Below are 20,286 nucleotides of genomic sequence, written 5' to 3' on the forward strand. Positions count from 1 at the left end.
ATGACATTTGCAAAATTAATTTATAAGAATTATATTTCCAAATTAAAGAATACATTGAAAGTATGAAGGATTTACATTTATTATTTCTATAAAGTCTAACAAAAGATTTTGGAGGCTGGCACCGCGGCTCAATAGGCTAATCCTCCGCCTTGCAGCACCGGCACCCTGGGTTCTAGTCCTGGTCGGGGTGCCGAATTCTGTCCCAGTTGCTCCTCTTCCTGTCCAGCTCTCTGCTGTGGCCCGGGAGTGCAGTGGAGGATGGCCCTGGGAGACCAGGAGAAACACCTGGCTCCTGGCTTCAGATCAGCGTAGTGTGCTGGCCGCAGCGCGCCAGCCGCAGCGGCCATTGGGGGGTGAACCATCGGAAAAGGAAGACCTTTCTCTCTGTATCTCTCTCACTGTCCACTCTGCCTGTCAAAAAAATAAAAAATGAAAAATAAAAAAAAGATTTTTGGAATTTAAAAATTGTAATTTGGCAAAATACTTGTTTAAGGCTGCTTCAAATAACACACACACCCTTTATCTTTTTTTAAAATTATTTATTTATTTATTTTAAAGTCAGAGTTACACAGAGAGAAGAGAGGCAAAGAGGAGAGAGAGAAGTCTTCCATCCGATGGTTCACTCCCCAAATGGCCGTAAAGGCCAGAGCTGCGCTGATCTGAAGCTAAGAGCCAGGAGCTTCTTCTAGGTCTCCCACACGGGTGCTTTCCCAGGCCATAGCAGAGAGCTGGATTGGAAGTGGAGCAGCCGAGACTTGAACCGGCAGCCATATGGGATGCCAGCGCTTCAGGCCAGGGCATTAACCCGCTACGCCACAGCACCAGCCCCATATATTTTTTAAACTAGTGGTTTAGCTTACTATTTAATTGAATATTTATTTCCTCCAAAGCTTTTTTTTTTTTTTTTTTTTTTTTTGACAGGCAGAGTGGACAGTGAGAGAGAGAGAGACAGAGAGAAAGGTCTTCCTTTTGCCATTGGTTCACCCTCCAATGGCCGCCGCGGCCGGCCCGCTACAGCCGGCGCATTGAGCTGATCCGAAGCCGGGAGCCAGGTGCTTCTCCTGGTCTCCCATGCGGGTGCAGGGCCCAAGGACTTGGGCCATCCTCCACTGCACTCCCGGGCCACAGCAGAGAGCTGGCCTGGAAGAAGGGCAACCGGGACAGAATCTGGCGCCCTGACTAGAACCCTGTGTGCTGGCGCCGCAAGGCAGAGGATTAGCCTAGTGAGCCGTGGCTCCGGCCTCCTCCAAAACTTTTAAGGCTAATACTTCAGTTAGGTTCCAATAGACTTCTGATCTGTGGGGAGCAACTCGGACTAGACTAAGTTACTGGAATTAAGACTTATTCTATGCATCTGCTCTCCCACAATATGGCGCTGGGAGAGGAGGAAACAGCTTCTACACAGCTGCCTCCAGTTCAACCAATAAGCAGCAGGAGCTGCTCCTGATTGGAGGAGAGCAGCATACTCGGCGTGTGGGTAGCAGAGTTGGGATTGGTGGAAGAGGACTATAAAGGAGGAGAGAGACGGCATGCACCGGGAACATCTATGGGGAACACCTGAGCAGCCCCCGAGAGAGCCGGCCAGCGGTGTGCCGCTCCCCCGCGGAAGTGGGGAAAGTGGCAGGGGGAACCACCCTTCCATGGAGGTGGAATGGACGGTAGCCAACCCGGGAAGAACCAGCAGCAAACCCGGGGAGGGCCGAGCAGACGAAAGAACAACGCAGGGTCCTGTGTCGTTCCTCCACGAAGAGGGGGAGCGACATAATGGATCCGTGACTTGGATATGAAGCCTAGGCAGGGTTTAGTGTCGTTCCTCCACAAAGAGGGGGAGCGACATGATCTTTTAAGGATAGTTTACCAATTTTAATAAATGTGAAGTTTGAACCATAGTTTTAATAAAACAGCTATTTTTATACTCATTCCCTGTTTTTTTTTTACAGAAACATTTCCCCATAATTCTCTTTCTTCTGGGATTTGTAAACATTCTGTGGATTGTTCTAAACTTGGCTATTATTAATTTTTCTGAGTGAATCTTGTGGGAAGTGTCCATACAGAATTGGGTTGGGGGGGGGTGCGGGAGGAAATATTGATGAGAAAACACAATGAGGATACTGGTACTGTCCCCTAAGATAATATTTCTTGTTCTGTATATACTTGAATTTTAGTCCCTTGGTTGTTTCTCTGCCTTACAACTGTAATTATAAAGTTCTCTGTCAGCTAGACAGAAGTAAGAGACAGCACAGTGAGTGCTCAGCCATGTAAGGGCCATGGTTTGCATGAAGGACAGGGTAGAAGTACACCAGGGTACGGCACAGTTGTTAGAGAACCCCACCTGGTTATCTCGGAGATGTATTCTTTGGAATGTTATTTTTCAATTAAATCTACATAGAATGTTCTTTCACAAATCTGTATGCTTTGTTACATGCTCCTTAATTAGAGGTTTTGCATAAAATAGCAAAATATTTTTTTAAATAATTTATTTGAAAGGTAGAGTTATGAAGAGAGAGAGGTCTCTTGCATCTGCTGGTTCACTCCACAAATGTCCACAGTGGTGTGGGCAGGGCCAGGCTGAAGCAGAAGCCTGGAACTCTATTCAGATCTCCCATGTGGGTGCAGGGGCCCAAGCACTTGGGCCATCTTCTGCTGTGCTTTCCCAAGTGCATTAGCAGGGAGCTGGATTGGAAGTGGAGCAGCCAGGACTCAAACTGGCCCCCAAATGGGATACTGCTGTGCCACAAAGGTGGCTCTAAGTTAAGTTGTTTAGAGTACATTGACCTTTGCCTTTAGACATCAGTAGGAAATTAGAGTTTGGCTCTTTGAAAAGTTTCTAATTTTGTGCAGAAACCTAAATGGATGTTCCAGTAATTTCTAGAAATTGGAAACCTAAATCTTACATAATAAATATGAAATTGAATTCATAAAGTAAATGAATCAAGTTGAGGTTATTGGTATTAAGTTCTTATTTTCTTTCATAGTTGCTAAATCTTTGAAGTTTTGGAAATGAGTGTTTGTGTTTTTTCCCCTATTTTGTGCTGTTTTGTAATTTGGGGACTGGAAATTATTTTGTAGCACCCTTTTCTTTTTTTTTTCTTCTTTTTTTTTTCTGACAGGCAGAGTTAAACATTGAGAGAGAGAGAGAGAGAGACAGAGAGAAAGGTCTTCCTTCCGTTGGTTCAACCCCCCAAATGGCCGCTATGGCCGGTGCACTGCGCCAATTCTGAAGCCAGGAGCCAGGTGCTTCCTCCTGGTCTCCCATGCAGATGCAGGGCCCAAGCACTTGGGCCATCCTCCACTGCCTGCCCAGGCCACAGCAGAGAGCGGGACTGGAAGAGGAGCAACTGGGACAGAATCCAGTGCCCCGACTGAGACTAGAACCTGGGGTACCAGCTGCAGGCGGAGGATTAGCCAAGTGAGCCACGGCCCCGCCCTGTAGCACCCTTTTCAATGTACTCATTTTGAGGATAGACCTCTTACTATTTACGACTAGGGCTAGATTGGGAGAGCAGTCCAGGAAAATTAGCTTTTCTTTCTCTCTTTTTTAAAAATGATTTATTTATTTATTTGAAAGGCAGAGAGGAGAGAAAGGAGAGAGAGGTCTTCTATCTGCTGGTTCACTCCCCAAATGGCCGCAACTGCTGGAGCTGCACTGATCTGGAGCCAGGAGCCAGGAGCCAGGAGCTTCCTCCAGGTCTCCCACAGGGGTGCAGGGGCTCAAGGACTTGGGCCATCTTCTACTACTTTCCCAGGCCATAGCAGAGAGCTGGATTGGAAATGGAGCATCTGGGACTGGAACCGGCACCCAAATGCTGGCACTGCTGGTAGTGGCTTTACCAGCTACACCACAATGCGGCCTGAAGATGAGCTTTTCTTACTAAATGTATAAACTTATTCTTTTCTCCCTTTGAAAGTTTTCTAGATTATAATCCAACTCAAATAAGAATATGCTTATCAAAGTTAAGAACTTCTCAAAAATTTATTACATATTAATTTTAAAAAGGAAGTTAAGTATATATGAAATGGCATGCTGAAATTACCTTATGTAGTACTTGAATCTCCTTGCCTGTTGAGAGGTCGGTGAACTCCTACTAACTGGGTGGAGACCTCCAACTATTACTGATTCTCAGTATTCAAAAGATCCTCCCAACTCCCAAGAGTCAGGCCACAATTTCACTAGAAATTATGTGGTTTCTAGAAAGAGTACCTAGGGTATGTTCTGCCATTCACTAAATGATCCTGTATTTTAAGCAGTTTTAGATAACTAGAATTTATTTCAGCAGATAAAAATATACCAAATATTTCAAGTCTTTGTCTCGAATTTTTCTACCCATTTCACATTCCTACAAAAATCTTCACCAAAGCTTTAAAGACGGAAAGAGGGGGGGCGGGGGGGGGAGGGGAGGGTTAGTTATGTGGAAAGAGGACACTAATAGCAAGTAATGGGAGAGAGTGTGCTGCAGAGAATGACATTCCAGTTTTGAAAGTAAATTTAGGGGCCGGCACTGAGGTGTAGTAGGGCCGCCTGCAGTGCCAGCATCTTATATGGGTGCTGGTTCGAGTCCCAGCTGTGCCACTTACAATCCAGTTCCCTGCCAATACGCCTGGGAAAGCAGTAGAGGATGGCCCAAGTGATTGGATCCCTGCACCCATGTGGGAGACCCAGAAGAAGCTCCTGGCTCCTGGCTCCTGGCTCCTGGCTCCTGGCTTCGGATTGGCCCAGTTCCAACTGTTGAGGCCATTTGGGAAATGAACCAGTGAATGAAAGACCCCTCCCTCCCTCTCCTTCTTCCTCCCCCTCTCTCTCTGTCTCTGTCTCTCTCTCTCTTTTTCTGCCTCTGTAACTCTGCCCTTCAAACAAACAAATTTTTAAAAAAGTAAATTTACTTTCAGATTTCTCAGCTGTATTTTAAGGAGTGAATATGGCAGTCATAGTGCGGGACCCAGGCTCATGGCTTTCATTGTTGGTTGAGCATTTCACTATAAGGGTCTGGAATGTGGATCTGGCTTTGCCACTCTTTTGAATTATTTTCTCCCTCTTATTACATTGACCAGGAGCTTTATAAATAATTGTTAGTGTTTTTACTGACCTCATAAAGTTAATTATTGGTTTCTTTGAAAAGTATTTTTAAAGATAGATGCACTACATTCAAGTTTGTTCTTTATTTACTTATTTTTAAAGATTTATTTATTTACTTGAAAGGCAGAAGTACAGAGAGAGAGCAAGAGATCTTCCATCTGCTGTATCACTCGCCGAATGGCCACACAGTCAGGGCTGAGCCAGGCTGAAGCCAGGAGCTTCTTCTGTGTCTCTCATGTAGGTGCAGGGGCTCAAAGACTTGAGCCATCCTCCACCACATTCCCAGGCACATTAGCAGGGAGCTGGATCAAAGTGGAGCAGTGGAGACTTGGACCAGCATCCAAGTGGGATGCCAGCCCTGTAGATGGAGGCTTCATCTCCTAGCCACAACACTGAGCCTCGTTTTTGATTCTTAAAAATATTTTAAATAACTCAAACGTTTTCAGTTTTACAACAGAAATACAGCATTTATTTAATAGAAAGGTTCTGTTCAAGCAGTGGAAAAATTCCTTTATACTATTAAGATAGCAGTCCCTGTAAGATGAGGAATCCTGGGTTCTTGCAAATACTTGACAGCTTAAACTTTCTTTTGGAGATACAGACTGGAGATATTGGCAAATTGCATTATCAAGTTTGTTGAAAAAACATTGACCTAAAAGTCAGTTCTACTTTTATTTTGCTACTTTGAACCCAAAACCACAAGTTTAGAAGCTGAAAATGAAATGGAATAGTCCTTGGATTGGCTTTTATATGAAGGTTAATTTTCTGCTAGTTCAGTTATTATTTCTTTGTGTTTGTTTTTAACCACAGAGAGGTAAGAAGAAAATAATAAATGAGCTGTCAACTCCAATTAGAGCTCCTGTGGTCTTTTTTTTTTTTTTTTTTTTAGTTATATATTTGTAAGGTTAGGAAGCATAAACAAGAAAACATTAGAGGATGTAAATTCTGTCATCTTGAAAAATAACCACCATAAACAATTTCTTATGATTCTTTTCGTGAGTAAGAAAAGAAATATTCCCAAATGTTTTTAAAACATAACCCCTGGGGCCAGTGCCATGGCTCACTTGGCTAATCCTCCGCCTGCAGCGCCGGCATGCAATATGGGCGCCGAGTTCTAGTCCCGGTTGCTCCTCTTCCAGTCCCGCTCTCTGCTGTGGCCCGGGAAGGCAGTGGAGGATGGCCCAAGTGCTTGGGCCCCTGCACCCTCATGGGAGACCAGGAGGAAGCAGCTGGCTCCTGGCTTTGGGTCAACACAGCATGCTGGCCGTAGTGGCCATTTGAGGGGGTGAACGAATGGAAAAAAGACCTTTCTCTCTGTCTCTCTCTCTCACTAACTCTGCCTGTCTTAAAGAAAAAAAAACTGTCACGTCTTACAAGCGCAGGTTTGTATGTTGCTTTTAAAATTTAATATATTTCAAAGGTGTTCCTCTTATTTTTTAAAAAGTAGCTATGTGGTGTTGCATTGGCCCAGTTTCATTAGTTCTCTATCAATACTTTGGTTGATAGGAGTTTTTTGCTGTTCAGTTGAATGGTGTCCTTTTTACATTATTTATGATAGTACTTAAAAAATGTATGGAAAGTGGAATTACAAGACAAGGCTGTGGGGCTGGTATGGGAGCACAGTGGGTTGAGTCGCTGCTTATGATGCTGGCCTTCAGATCCAAGCTGCTCTGCTTCCTGTTCATGTCCCTGCTCGTGTACCTGGGAAGGCAGAGGAAGATGGTCCCAGTGCTTATGCTTCTGCCACCCAAGATGGAGCTCCTGGCTTCAGCCTGGCCCAGCCTTGGCCACTGTGGCCCTTTGGGGAGCAAACCATCAGATTGCAGATTTCTTTCTCATTCCATCTCCCCTGTCACTCTTCCTTTCAAATACATAAATCTTTAAAGTTTGTTCTAGTGCAAACATTTTGAAAGGCACACATGGGCATACTATAGATGAGTCTTTGAGTATATCTGTGGACTCTTAGCAATGAAATAATGTGAAGCATATGTTCATTGAAAATGTTGTTGGGCATTGTTTTCTCTACCTACCCTAAATGCGGTTGATAGCCTGCTTCTACACATTGTTGCCCAACTGGCAAGTAGCTGAATGTCTCGCTCTGTTTCATTCCGGTGGGGAAAATGGCCTTTCTGTATGTGGAAGTGAAGCTGACAGCTGTTTTATAATCCTCTTGTTCTTCTGTGTTTTTTTTTTTTCTTGTCTCAGTAAACTCTATGTTTACATCCTCTGCCTCTGTCTCAGTATTTTTCCTTACTGATTTGTAAAAGTTCTGTGAAAAAGGAGAAAAAGGAAATTATCCTTACATGCCTTATGTTAGAGATATTTTCCCATCTGTTACTGCTTTTCCTATTTACTTATGGGACCTTACTAAATTTCTAATTTTTATGTAAGAATTTCTGTGAAAGCTGACCTGCCAATGAGACTCTGTCTACTGCAGTAAAACTTCGGAGTAGATCTAGTTAGATTTACCTGTAACTTGTAATGGAAGTTTATCTTGCAGTCAGATAATCATTGCATGTGTATGGTGTCATCGCTCAGCACAGTTTCTTTTCTGTGTCTAGATCAAGCTTCTGAAGTCCAGGTGACGATGATGCTCACTGAAAGCTGCAAGCTGCGAGGTCTCCACCACAGGTGAGAGGAGGGGCCGCCAGCCTGTGAGGCACCCAGCCCTCCACGCTGCCTTCTCCCTGCGGGAACTGGCCGCGAGTTACGAACTGAACACTTTTTGCATAGCTGCATTTTTTTTCTGAATATAAAAGTCAAGTACATGCACATTTACAAGCACAGTAAAGTCTAAAGAATATAGTATGTAAGCCCACATCTGGGTAATTATAGCTAAGTTTTCCAGAGATAGTTCATACATACTTATGTGCGTATTTCCCTTTTTTATTAAAAATAGTCTGATGCACTTATGCTAAAAATATTTATTATGAAATTTTTGAACATACAGCAGCAAAGACAAAAATAATAAACACCAGTAATAAATGCCGGCAATAGTTAACATTTTGTCATAGTGGCTTTGTGTGTGTGTGTGTATGTGTGTGTGTGTGTGTGTTTATCTCTTTCTATGTGTGTAGCTCTATATAGTCTAGATCTAGGTATTTGTGTGAAAATATTCTGTAGTAAGTTAGATATTTCAGCACTTCTAGTGCATTTCTAGCATGTATTTCTTTTTTTTTAATTTTTTTAAACTTTTATTTAATGAATATGTTTCCAAAGTACAGAATATTGATTACAATGGCTTCCCCCCCATAACGTCCCTCCCACCCGCAACCCTCCCCTTATCCACTCCCTCTCCCCTTCCATTCATATCAAGATTCATTTTCGATTCTCTTTATATACAGAAGATCAGTTTAGCATACATTAAGTAAAGATTTCAACAGTTTGCTCCCACACAGAAACATAAAGTGAAAAATACTGTTTGAGTACTAGTTATAGCATTAAATCTCAATGTACAGCACACTAAGGACAAAGATCCTACATGAGGAGTAAGTTGACTTAACAAATTGACACTCTTGTTTATGGCATCAGTAATCACCCTAGGCTCTTGTCATGAGCTGCCAAGGCTATGGAAGCCCCCTGAGTTCACCAACTCTGATCATTTTTAGACAAGGCCATGGTCAAAGTGGAAGTTCTCTCCTCCCTTCAGAGAAAGGTACCTCCTTCTTTGATGACCCATTCTTTCCACTGGGATCTCACTCGTGGAGATCTTTCATTTAGGTTTTTTTTTTTTTTTTTCCCCAGAGTGTCTTGGCTTTCCATGCCTAAAATACTCTCATGGGCATTTCAGCCGGATCCACATGCCTTAAGGGCTGATTCTGAGGCCAGAGTGCTGTTAGGACATTTGCCATTCTATGGGTCTGCTGTGTATCTCACTTCCCATGTTGGACCATTCTCTCCCTTTTTTATTCTATCAGCTAGTATTTGCAGACACTATTCTTGTTTATGTGATCCCTTTGGTTCTTAGTGCTATCATTACGATCAATTGTGAACAGAAATTGATCACTGGGACTAGTGAGATGGCATTGGTACATGCCACCTTGATGGGATTGAATTCGAATCCCCTGGTATGTTTCTAACTCTACCATTTGAGGTAAGTCAGCTTGAGCATGTCCCGAATTGCACATCTCTTCCCTCTCTTATTCCCACTCTTATATTTAACAGCGATCATTTTTCAGTTAAGTTTCAGCACTTAAGAAGAATTGTGTATTGATTACAGTATTCAACCAAAAGTATTAAGTAGAACAAACAAACAAAAAATACTAAGAGGGATAACATATTAAGCTGCTCATCAACAGTCAGGGTGAGGGCTGATCAAGTCACCGTTTCTCATAGTGTTCATTTCACTTTAACAGGTTTCCTTTTTGGTGCTCAGTTAGTTGTCACCTATCAAGGAGAACAAGTGGTATTTGTCCCTTTGGGATTGGCTTATTTCACTCAACATAATGTTTTCCAAATTCCTAACAAGGATCACTTTTCAGTTAAAATTTAAACACCTAAGAATAATTGTGTGTTAATTACAGAGTTCAACCAATGGTACTAGAACAAAAAAAAATACTAAAATGGATAAAGTATTACATTGTACATCAACCGTCAGGACAAGAGCTGATCAAGTCACTGTTTCTCACAGTGTCAATTTCACTTCAACAAGTTTCCCCTTTGGTGCTCAGTTAGTTGTCGCCAATCAGGGAGAACATATGATATTTGTCCCTTTGGGACTGGCTTAATTCACTCAGCATGATGTTTTCCAAATCCCTCCATCTTGTTGCAAATGACTGGGTTTCGTTGTTTTTGACTGCTGTATAGTATTCTATAGAGTACATGTCCCATAATTTCTTTATCCAGTCTACTGTTGATGGGCATTTGGGTTGGTCCCAGGTCTTAGCTATTTTTAAACAACTCTTAACTTCTGGGCAACCAACGGTAGAGGGAACAATAAAAGTTGATAATTCTCAGGACGGGTGACATGGTGCAGGGGGCTGGGCCACTGTCTGCAGTGTCGGCATCCAGTATGAGTGCCAGTTCAAGTCCCAGCTGCATCACTTCTCATTCAGCTCCCTGCTAATGCACCTGGGAAAGCAGTAGAAGATGGCCCACGTGCTTGGGCCCCTGCACCCAGGTGGGAGATCCGGATGGAGTTCCAGGTTCCTGCCTTCAACCTGACCCAGTCCTGGCCGTTGGTCACTATTTGGGGAGTGAATCACGAGATGGAAGATCTCTGTTTTTCTGCCTCTCCCTCTCTCCCTGTAACTCTGCCTTTCAAATATTTTTTTTTAAGTTGATAATTCTCAGTAGCAGAAGGGAAAGAAACACAGTTGTTTTTTGAGGGAGAAGAAAAATTTTCCTGCTTTCAAATTCTGAGGCAGATTTCTTATTATCATATAATCCATTAATAAAATATCAAATAATCCTATTTTTTCTTTGAAAATAAGAAGGCAGGGGCCGGCGCCATGGCTCACTTGGTTAATCCTCTGCCTGCGGCACTGGCATCCCATATGGGCGCCGGGTTCTAGTCCCGGTTGCTCCTCTTCCAGTCCCGCTCTCTGCTGTGGCCCGGGAAGGCAGTGGAGGATGGCCCAAGTGCTTGGGCCCTGCACCCGCATGGGAGACCGGGAGGAGGTACCTGGCTCATGGCTTCGGATCAGTGCAGCACCAGCCATGGTGGCCATTTGGGGGGTGAACCAACGAAAGGTTTCTCTCTGTCTCTCTCACTGTCTGACTCTGTCAAATAAAGAAATAAAAAATAAAAAAATAAAAGAAGGCAGAAATCTTTGGAATAAGTGAACGCACTATATTGAGGGACAGTGACAGGGTCCCTTTGGAAGGTAAACTTATGTGGTTCAAAATGTTACCTTCCATTGGCCTGATTCACTGCAAGTGAACCTATCCTTGCAGAGGAATGGATGGACAACTCAGCCTTCAGACTTCATTTTCTAAAAAGGACATTTTTATTAACTAGACTTTTTGTTTTCATTTTATTTGAATGGCAGAGAGACAGGAACAGAGATCTGTGCTCTAGTCATTCCCCAAAGGCCTGCAGCAGACGGGGCTGGTCCAGGTCAAAGGCAGAAGCTCGTAACTCAATCTTGGTCTCCCACGAGGGTAGCAGGGACCTAAGTATTTGAGCCATCACCTCCTACCTTCCAGGGCACACATTGGCAGAAAGCTGGATTGGAAATGGAGAAGTTGGGATTTGAAGTGAGTACTCCAAAATGGCATGCAGACGTCTCAAGCAGAAACTTAACTGCTGTGCCAAACGTTCCACCCCTCTACTAGGCATTTGACAAGAACTGGGAAACACTGAATTGGAAATATCTTTTTTGGCAGTGTTGGGAGTGCTTGATGTTCTGTTAGCTGACTCTAGGGAGAAGATCCAAAGTGTGTAATACTAGTATATGATGCTGACCTAGCCTTAGGCACCTAGCCAGCATTCCTACCCTGAGGACAGGTCTGCACTACAGCATGGAAGTGTGTGGCAGTTAAATATGCACAAAGCCAGGCTTTTCCCCAAGCACAGCTTTGTGTATTCTGCTGCCTTAAAGACACCTTGGCTGACAAACGTTCACACCAGCCCTGTGCCGAATTTTCTGATGCAGGCATTCTGTAGGCCTGTCGGGATGAGTCAGTCCCAGTGTCCCCTCAGGGAACAAGTGGAATGACTACCGAGTTGCAGTGATTGGATGCTAGGCATTCAGGGGTTAAATGTCTAAAGGCAGGGTATAGCTTCGTTATGGCTGCTGGTACCAGGATTCCTACTTAGGACCAACAAAATGCATTGTCAGATTGTAGAAAGTGTATTGTTCCTCCATTCACTTAGCAGTTCATCTCTTTTTTTTTTTTTTTTAAAGATTATTATTTGAAAGGCAGAGTTACACAGAGAGGGGGACACAGACACACACACACACACACACATATACACACACACACAATGAGAGAGAGAGAAAGAGAAATACCTTCTATCTACTGTTTTGGCTCCCCAAGTGGCCACATCAGCCAGAGCTGGGCCAGGCCAAAATCAGGAACCTGAAATCCATATGGGTCTTCCACCTACCTGGGTGGCAGAGGCAGAAGCACTTGGGCCATCTTCTGCTGCTTTCCCAGGTGTTTTAGCAGGGAGCTGGATCAGAAGTTGAACAGACAGGCCTCAAAATGGCATTCATATGGGCTACTGGCTTTGCAGGTGGCAGCTTAACCCCCTGGGCCACAATGCCAGTCCATAATTTTGTTCTTTTGTTTTGTTTTGCTTTTTAACAAGAAGACAAGTTTATGTGTTCCAAATCAAGGGGAAAAATGTATAGGACCCAAAAGGATCTAGCTAGTAGATTTATCAGACATATATTCTTTTAAAGATTTATTTATTTGAAAGAGTTAGAGAGAAAGAGAACCAGAGAGAGAGAGAGAGAGAGAGAGATGTCTTCCATCCTCTGATTCACTCCCCAGATGGCTGCAACAGCCAGAGCTGGGCCGATCCAAAGCCAGGAGCCAGGAGCTTCTTCTGGGTCTCCCACATGGGTGCAGGGACCCAAGCACTTGGGCCATCTTCTACTGCTTTCCCAGGCCACAGCAGAGAGCTGGATCAGAAGTGGAGCAGCCGGGACTGGAACCGGCTCCCATATGTGATGCCAGTACTGCAGGCAGGGACTTTAACCCACTGTACCACAGTGCTGGCCCCCAGACACAGATTTAAAACTAACAATTATAATGTGTTAAAGGAAGAAAGAGAACTTTAGCAGAGCACTGACTGGAAACAATAATAAATAAATGGAAATTCCAGAACTGAAAAATGAAACAACAGAAATTAAAAACTCATTAAATAGGTTCAGCAGGTTGGCCAGGTTGTTTAAATAGAACCAACAAAAGAGTGCCTCCACTTGAAGAATTACGAATTGGAGGCTGGTGCTGTAGCATAGGAGGCTGAACCTCTGCCTGCTGTGCTAGCATCTCATGTGGTTCATGCCCCAGCTGCTCCTCTTCCAATCCAGTTTTCTGCTTGTGACCTGCAGAAGCAGTGGAAAATGGGCCCATGCACTCCTGTGGAAGGCCCGGAAGAAGCTCCTGGCTCCTGGCTTTGCATTGGCTCAGGTCCGGCCATTGCAGCCAATTGAGGAGTGAAGCAGCATTCTTCAGAGAATGAAGACCTCTCTCTCTGTTTCTCCCTCTCTCTGTCTGTAACTCTACCTCTCAAATAAATAAAGTAGAAAGACTATATTATTAAAAAATTAATAATTGAGCTATATTAAAGTTAAGACTTTCGGAGCAGACACTGTGGCGTAGTGGGTTAAGCCGCTGCCTGCAGTGCTGGCATCCCATGTGGGCACCAGTTCCTGACCCAGTTGCTCCACTTCTGATCCTGCTCTCTGCTATGGCCTGGGAAAGCAGTAGAAGATGGCCCAAGTTCTTGGGCCCCTGCACCCGCATGGGAGACCCAGAAGAGGCTCCTGGCTCCTGGCTTCAGATTGGTGCAGCTCCGGCTGTTGTGGCCAACTGGGGAGTGAACCAGGGGATAGAAAACCTTTCTCTCTCTGCCTCTCCTTCTCTCTCTGTGTAACTCTGACTATCAAATAAATAAATAAGGCATCTTAAAAAATAAAGTTAAGACTTTCACTTTAAAGATATATCATGATTAAAAGACAGGCTTAACACCATCCATGTACCTAGGACATATATTCAGATTATATAAAGAACTTCTGTAAATCAAAAAGAAAAAGATAACCCAATAGAAAAAGGGCAAAAGACTTCACTGGCTCTGCACAGAAGAGGATATCCAAATGACTAATAAACATCAATGGCAAGTTAGAAAATATAGCTGGCCAAGAACTTTTGGCTTAATGAAAAATTTTCCTCCTTGTTTCCTCTGAAACAAGTTCAAACCAATAAAAATTATTTTATTAGAGTATTGCTTTTAAACTATGTTAGTTAGCATAGTAATTGTACATATTTATGGGATACAATGTGATATTTCAACAGGAGGATGCAGGATGTACTGATCAAATTAGCAGTTAGCATGTCATTCATTCCTTTATGTTTGGGGCCTTCGAGCTCCTCTCTGATTTCCTCATCAAGTGTGTAGTAGGTCATTGTGAACCGAGCCGTCCTGTGCTGGGAACGCTAGAACTTGTTGCCTCTGTGTACGTGTGCTTTAGCACTCGTTATCTCCCCCACCCTTCCTAACCTCCAGTTTACATCAAGTGTCTTGTGTAGCTTCTCAGAGAGAACGTGCCGTGTGCAGGATGTTCTTTCTGTGTCTGGCTCATTTCACTTAGCATAATGTTCTCCAGTTGCATTCATTTTGCTGCAGAGGATAGAATTCCATCCCATTGTGCATATCCTCCATTTCCTTTGTCCATTCATGCACTGATGGACACCGAGGCTGACTCCACACCTGGGCTGTGGTGCTGCAGTGAACGTGGGAGTGCGCTGTCTCCTTCATATGCTGAGTTCCTTTCCTTTGGATTTATAGCCTGACGTGGGATAGCCTGGTCGTATGGATGGTGTGTTTTTGTTTAGGAACCTCCACACTGCATTCTGCACAGTGGTTGCACTAATTTGCATTCCCACAAGCAGAGTGTAAGGGTTTCATTTTCTCCCCCTCCTTGCCAGCATTGTTTGTTGCTGCTGTTTTGGTCCTTTTGATGATGGCCATTCTAAAACTGGGGTGAGAGATACCTCACTGTGCACTCAGCAAGACTGCAATTAGAGGCAGTTGTTGTGTTGAGCCCCAGAGAATCCACTCTTCTGTGCCTCTGCCCAACAGCACCTTGTCTGCCCTCTTCTGCTTTTTAGCAGACCCAGACCTTCCTCTTTATCCTCCTTTCCTCTATAAGCTGGCATAAAGAAGAGCAGCCATCTGCACTGTGAAACACTGTGATGAAATATATACCTAATGCCAGAAAAATGAAAATAAGATTGTCTCCCACATTCTTGGCTTTATTCTGCACTGACCATAGCAAGCTTTTCAGGTTGTGTGGTCCTGATGTTACAGGTATGGAAGCTAAGGCCAAGAGATTGGTCGCACAGTAAGGGGTAACTGTGGGACTCAGAAATCTGTCCTAAATTCCATGTGAGCAACAAAGCACGTCTTGGCGTTTGTGGTGATTTTAACCTCTTTGAAGACTTTGTGATGACCATATTCTTGTTCACAGTCTGGATTGGCCTTTTAAAAAATATGAGATGAGGGCCGGCATTGTGATGCGATGGGTTAAGCCACTGCTTGCAATACTGGCATCCCATATCATAGTGCTGGTTTGAGTCTTAACTGCTCCACTTCCAATCCAGCTCCCTGCTGATGTGCTTGGTAAGGCAGCGGGAGATAGTCCAAGTGCTTGGGCCCCTGACGCCCTTGCAGGAGACCCAGCTGGAGTTCTGGGCTCCTGACTGGCCTGGCCCAGCCCTGGCCATTGCAGCCATTTGAGGAGTGAACCAGCAGATGGAAGATATCTCTCTCTCTCGCTCTCTGTCGCTCTCTCTTGTCGCGCTCTCTCTCTCTCTGTTACTTTGCCTTTCAAATAAATAAAATAAATCTTCAAAAAGGTAAAAGAAAAAAAGCTTGATGATGGGATAGGTGGGATATTGTTAAAATACACTCGTGGTCAAGTCCTTTTTCAGGTGTCTATGTCCTTTGGAGTGACAATTTAGTGTGCCTGGAGGGTCTCCAAAGGCACAGCCCACAGGAAACAACTTGCCTAACCACAAAATACACATAGGGTGAAGGTTTAAGTCTGGCTTAAAATAGCATTTATAAATTCACATTTTTAATGGTAATCATGTCTTCTTTTAAGTATATTTGGGATTTTGTTTTAAGTTATCTTTATGGTTATTATTAAAAGTAAGCCCCTGAGGTTTTAAGATTTCACTTATCTTTCTCCCACTTTCTTATTATTTTACAGAAATCTTCTTCCTATTACTCATGTGTGTATAGAAGAAGGAGAAAAGCCCATGGTGATATTGCCTTACATGAATTGGGGGAACCTTAAATTGTTTTTAAGGCAGTGCAAATTAGTAGAGGCCAATAATCCACAGGTAAGAAAAATTTGCCCAAATACCAGTTATTTACTGGAGATGTTTGCTAATATCTTTGACAGATGTTAGCATTCTTAAATATAAACTGTTCAGAGAGCTACAAAGAAGAAATTCAAAGTGAACCAGAGGATACATGTATAGCCTGTTGATTTAGAGGAAAATGAGGGTTGCTCTCTGCTGATGCTAAAGGTTTTCCTTGTGTTATAGAACTTCAAGAAGTTTGTAGAAAAGTGGAGTTAAACAATTTAACATTTTATTTTGGGGGAATAAAATGGGCACAGTGGATACTGCCTGCCTCCCATACTGGAGTGCCTAAGTTCCGGTCCTGGCTACACTCCCAACTCCAGCTTCCTGCTGTTGTGTACCCTGGGAGGCAGCAGGCGGTAACTCAAGTGTTTGGGTCCCTGCCATCCGTGGGGGAGACTTGGACTGGGTTTCTGGCTCCTGGCTTTGGCCTGGCCCAGCCTGGCAGTGCCAGCAGTTTGTGAACCAGCAGATGGGAGATCTCTATCTCTTTGCACATCTCTCTCTCTGCTTTTCAGAAAAGAAAAAAAATTATTTTTGTGCAAGAAATATTTGAAATCCATGCATAGTTTTTTCATAATGCATATGTTCCATGAAGTTTTTGAAGACTTTTTGTATCTTTGTAGTCAATTCAAATCCTCTGTGACACAATCTCAGTGATTTTCTGGAGAACTCTTCCAAGTTGTCCTAGATTGCCATCTGGAATGAAAACAGACTTTACAGAGCCATTTGGTCCGTATTGTCCCAACAGCTGGTGGTAGCTGGTCTCTAGACTGTGGGGGAGATTGAGGACGTTCTCAGTAGGCTTGGCTGTAGGATGTCCATCGCCTCGGGTGTCATTGCTCCTGAAGCCATCGCTGTGAAGCATTTGGTCATGGTAGTGATGTGGGCCAGCAGGTGCTTCGCTGTCTGCTGTATCTCACAGCCTCACTAAGTTAGCTTTTGTGTTTATAATAGTGTATTTATTACAGTTGGTAGGAGAGAGTGAATGCAAAGGTTATGTTAAGCATTTGGCTTAGTACATGTGGTTTGCTTTATAAATTGACAGGATGAAAGCTAATGGTTGTGTGTGATGGCCCAACAGCATCACCTGGGGAAGAATGGTTATTCCTTACCCCACAACACTGGCATGCATGTAGTCTAGCCTGTGTTGTTAGTTTGAAATAGTCTCCAGAGGGGATAATCTAATAAAAATTGTTTAAAAGAGAAGAATGGTTATTGAGTAATAAGTATTTGAAAAATTACCTTGAGAATTTGGCATTCATTGAATAGAGAGGTATTCACTGAGCAGCTGTCATAGGTCCTGGTGTTGGGGAGATACAGCTGATGGATGAGCCAGTCAAGTGAATTTAGCTGACATTTATAAAATAAGGGCTATCATTGGTGAAAGTACAGAATAGGGAACTGTGGGAACTTGCTCTTGGTCAGGAGACAACTTCTGAAGCCCAGGGAATGTGTGAAGAAGTACTTGGAGTAGGATTGTGGGATCCATCCTCAAACCTTGTCATTTTCTGTTACCCAGGCCATTTCTCAGCAAGACCTGGTGCACATGGCTATTCAGATTGCCTGTGGAATGAGCTACCTGGCCAGAAGGGAAGTCATCCATAAAGACCTGGCTGCTAGGAACTGTGTGTAAGTGCCGCGAGCGTGTCGGTGTCACTTAGAGTACAGGGCTCCTCAGGTTTGCTGCTGTCTCTGGGAGTCACAGTGAAACGTAGGTGTAGTTAAGCCTTAAGGCAATCTGCTTGTTAATGCCCGAGTGCATTGATGCTCCTGTGTGGACTTTCCAGGATTGATGACACACTTCAGGTGAAGATCACTGACAACGCCCTCTCCAGAGACTTGTTCCCCATGGACTACCACTGTCTGGGGGACAACGAAAACAGGCCAGTTCGGTGGATGGCTCTTGAAAGTCTGGTTAATAATGAGTTCTCCAGTGCTAGTGACGTGGTAAGTGCTGCATGGAACGGGGTGGAGAAGTAGCCTTCAGTTTTAAAATTCGTACGCTTTGTTTTCTCTTCACGCTAGTAACTGTCCCTGAAATGCGTCGCGCAGAAGGTAAGTGTAGTGGAGACGCGCCGGTGCTGTGAGTCGTCTCACTCGACCCTCAGCACAGCCTCTCAGGCAGGGCACTGTGACACTGCGCCAGCACTGGTGTCCCAGTTTTGAGAGAGATTGCAGTCATTGATTCTTTTTCTTATTTAAGTCTCACAATGACCAAGTGGTTGCCAGATAACAGAATTGTGTTTTCTTTTTCCTCAAATGGTCTCTCCCAAGTATCGTGGCCTATGTGATATTTAAGTTCCCACATGTCCCTCTCCTGTGTTTGTCAGTTCCTGGGTAGTTCTGCCACTCAACCGGATCATACAGTTGGAGCCTTTGAACTTAGTGATGTGTAATTTCAGAAGCAGCATCTACTTGTGGGTATTTTACAGCTGTTTTGAATTTCTGCCACTTGACCTTTTAGTCTGATTTGGAAGATTAAGCTTGATTTAATGTACTCCTCTGTCTCTCGCCTGCTACATTTTATTGTTATAGCTGGAGCGTTAGAGATTTAGCTTCTGTATGTGAGGTTCCCCTGTGCGATCACTCGGTGTTAATCTGTGCAGCATGTTAACACGTAACGGAGTTGTTGGCTTCAGTTCCTACTGTAAGAATTGAGCTTACTGTGTCATTATATCTCATCTAAATATAGTTAACTTATAATGTAGGGTTATCTTTTTACTTTGAAGTTTGTATGCTTTAAGGATTACTTTTTAAATAGAGTGTTACTGTACACTAATTAATTAATTACACTAATTAGCCTCTAACTCTTTCCCCCAGTGTATTCAGTTCCCATGGCTGCTGCAGCAGATTTTTACAGCCTTGGTGGCTAAAGCTGAAGTCAGATATGTATTCTTGCACAGTTCAGATCTGGAGGCCCAGTGTGTGGGATCAGGCTTGGCTGGGCCCTGCTACCTCCAGAGGCCCTCGGAGAGAAAGCATCCTTTGCCGCGCTCAGCTTCCGCACTCGGTGGCGCTCCTTAGCTGGTGGCTACATCTCCTTCTCTTTTGTGCTCATACCACCTTTTCTTTCGTGTGTATTTGTGTTTTCAAAACTCTGCTTGCCCCTTTCTCACCAGGATACATGTAATGGCATTTAGAACCCACCTATACAGTCCAGAACAAGCTCCTCTCTGTGCCCTTAGCTTCGTCACGCCTTTTGCCATGGAAGATAGTATTTTCAGGTTTCAGGGATTAGGGCATAGACATATCTTTGGGCTTACCATTCAGCTAATTAATGGGAATTATGTAAGATTTCCTTATTGAAAAACATGATATTCTAATTTATAAGTCTTAAAATGTGGATAATTTAATAAAGGATAAAGACCCTCTCATTAATTATAATCTCTTCATGAATTTATTTTCCTTTTTTAGAAACTAGGTGCTGCTTGATATAGTGCTCTGTTTCTAAGGTTTTGTTATTGGAAAGGTAGAGTAACAGAGAGAAAGGGAGAGACAGAGAGATTCCCCAGCTATTGGTTCACTCTTGAAATGATTGCAGCAGCCAGGACTGGGTCAGGCCGAAGCTTTATAGGTCTCCCATGCAGGTGGCAGGGGCCCAAGGACTTGGGCCATTATCCACTGCTCTTCCAGGCACATTAGCAGGAAGCTGGATCAGAAGCAGAGCAGCCAAGACTCAAACTGGCGCTCCAGTATGGGATGCCGGTGTCACAAGTGGCACCTTACCCTGCTACACTACAAAGCCAGCCTCAATATTCTATTCTTTTTATATACTTATGTCTTGATAAAATATGTTCACTTGGTGTGAATGAACAATTTACTTACATAGATTTTTTTTCCCCTACTCTTTCTGGCCTCTAAAATAAAGTCTTTTATTCTGTACATCTTCAAAAATACTTTGTTTTAACTTAAAATAAACTACACTCTTGTGGGAGAAAGCCTCACCCTTGAGATGGGAGAATAATACACGTGATTATGAGGAGGCAGGTTGTCCACTTCAGAGCAGCCACACAGGTGACGCTGGGCAGAAACCGGCTTCTCTAGCCGGAGGGGCACGGGGCCTGTCAGGCTGTGGGCTTGTGGGGTAAGGCAGATATACCCAGACTCTTGGATTTGAATTCTGAAAGTATTTTTTGTTGTTTGTTTTTCTTCTTCTTGCTTGTAAG

The 20,286-nt window shown here is 43.6% G+C and overlaps 1 protein-coding gene across 4 annotated transcripts in view; it reads left to right on the forward strand.

The window, feature by feature from the left end:
* Window positions 1-20,286, forward strand: part of RYK (receptor like tyrosine kinase) — a 103,096-nt gene that overhangs the window by 74,348 nt on the left and 8,462 nt on the right. For all 4 annotated transcript variants that reach the window (XM_070072806.1, XM_070072807.1, XM_070072805.1 and 1 more), the window contains 4 exons: window positions 7,636-7,705; window positions 15,961-16,093; window positions 17,640-17,749; window positions 17,908-18,067. In XM_070072806.1, coding sequence (XP_069928907.1) covers window positions 7,636-7,705; window positions 15,961-16,093; window positions 17,640-17,749; window positions 17,908-18,067 — 473 coding nt within the window. The remainder of the gene's footprint in view (window positions 1-7,635; window positions 7,706-15,960; window positions 16,094-17,639; window positions 17,750-17,907; window positions 18,068-20,286) is intronic.

Source organism: Oryctolagus cuniculus, chromosome 4 (assembly GCF_964237555.1).
Source record: "Oryctolagus cuniculus chromosome 4, mOryCun1.1, whole genome shotgun sequence".
Lineage (NCBI taxonomy): Eukaryota > Metazoa > Chordata > Mammalia > Lagomorpha > Leporidae > Oryctolagus > Oryctolagus cuniculus.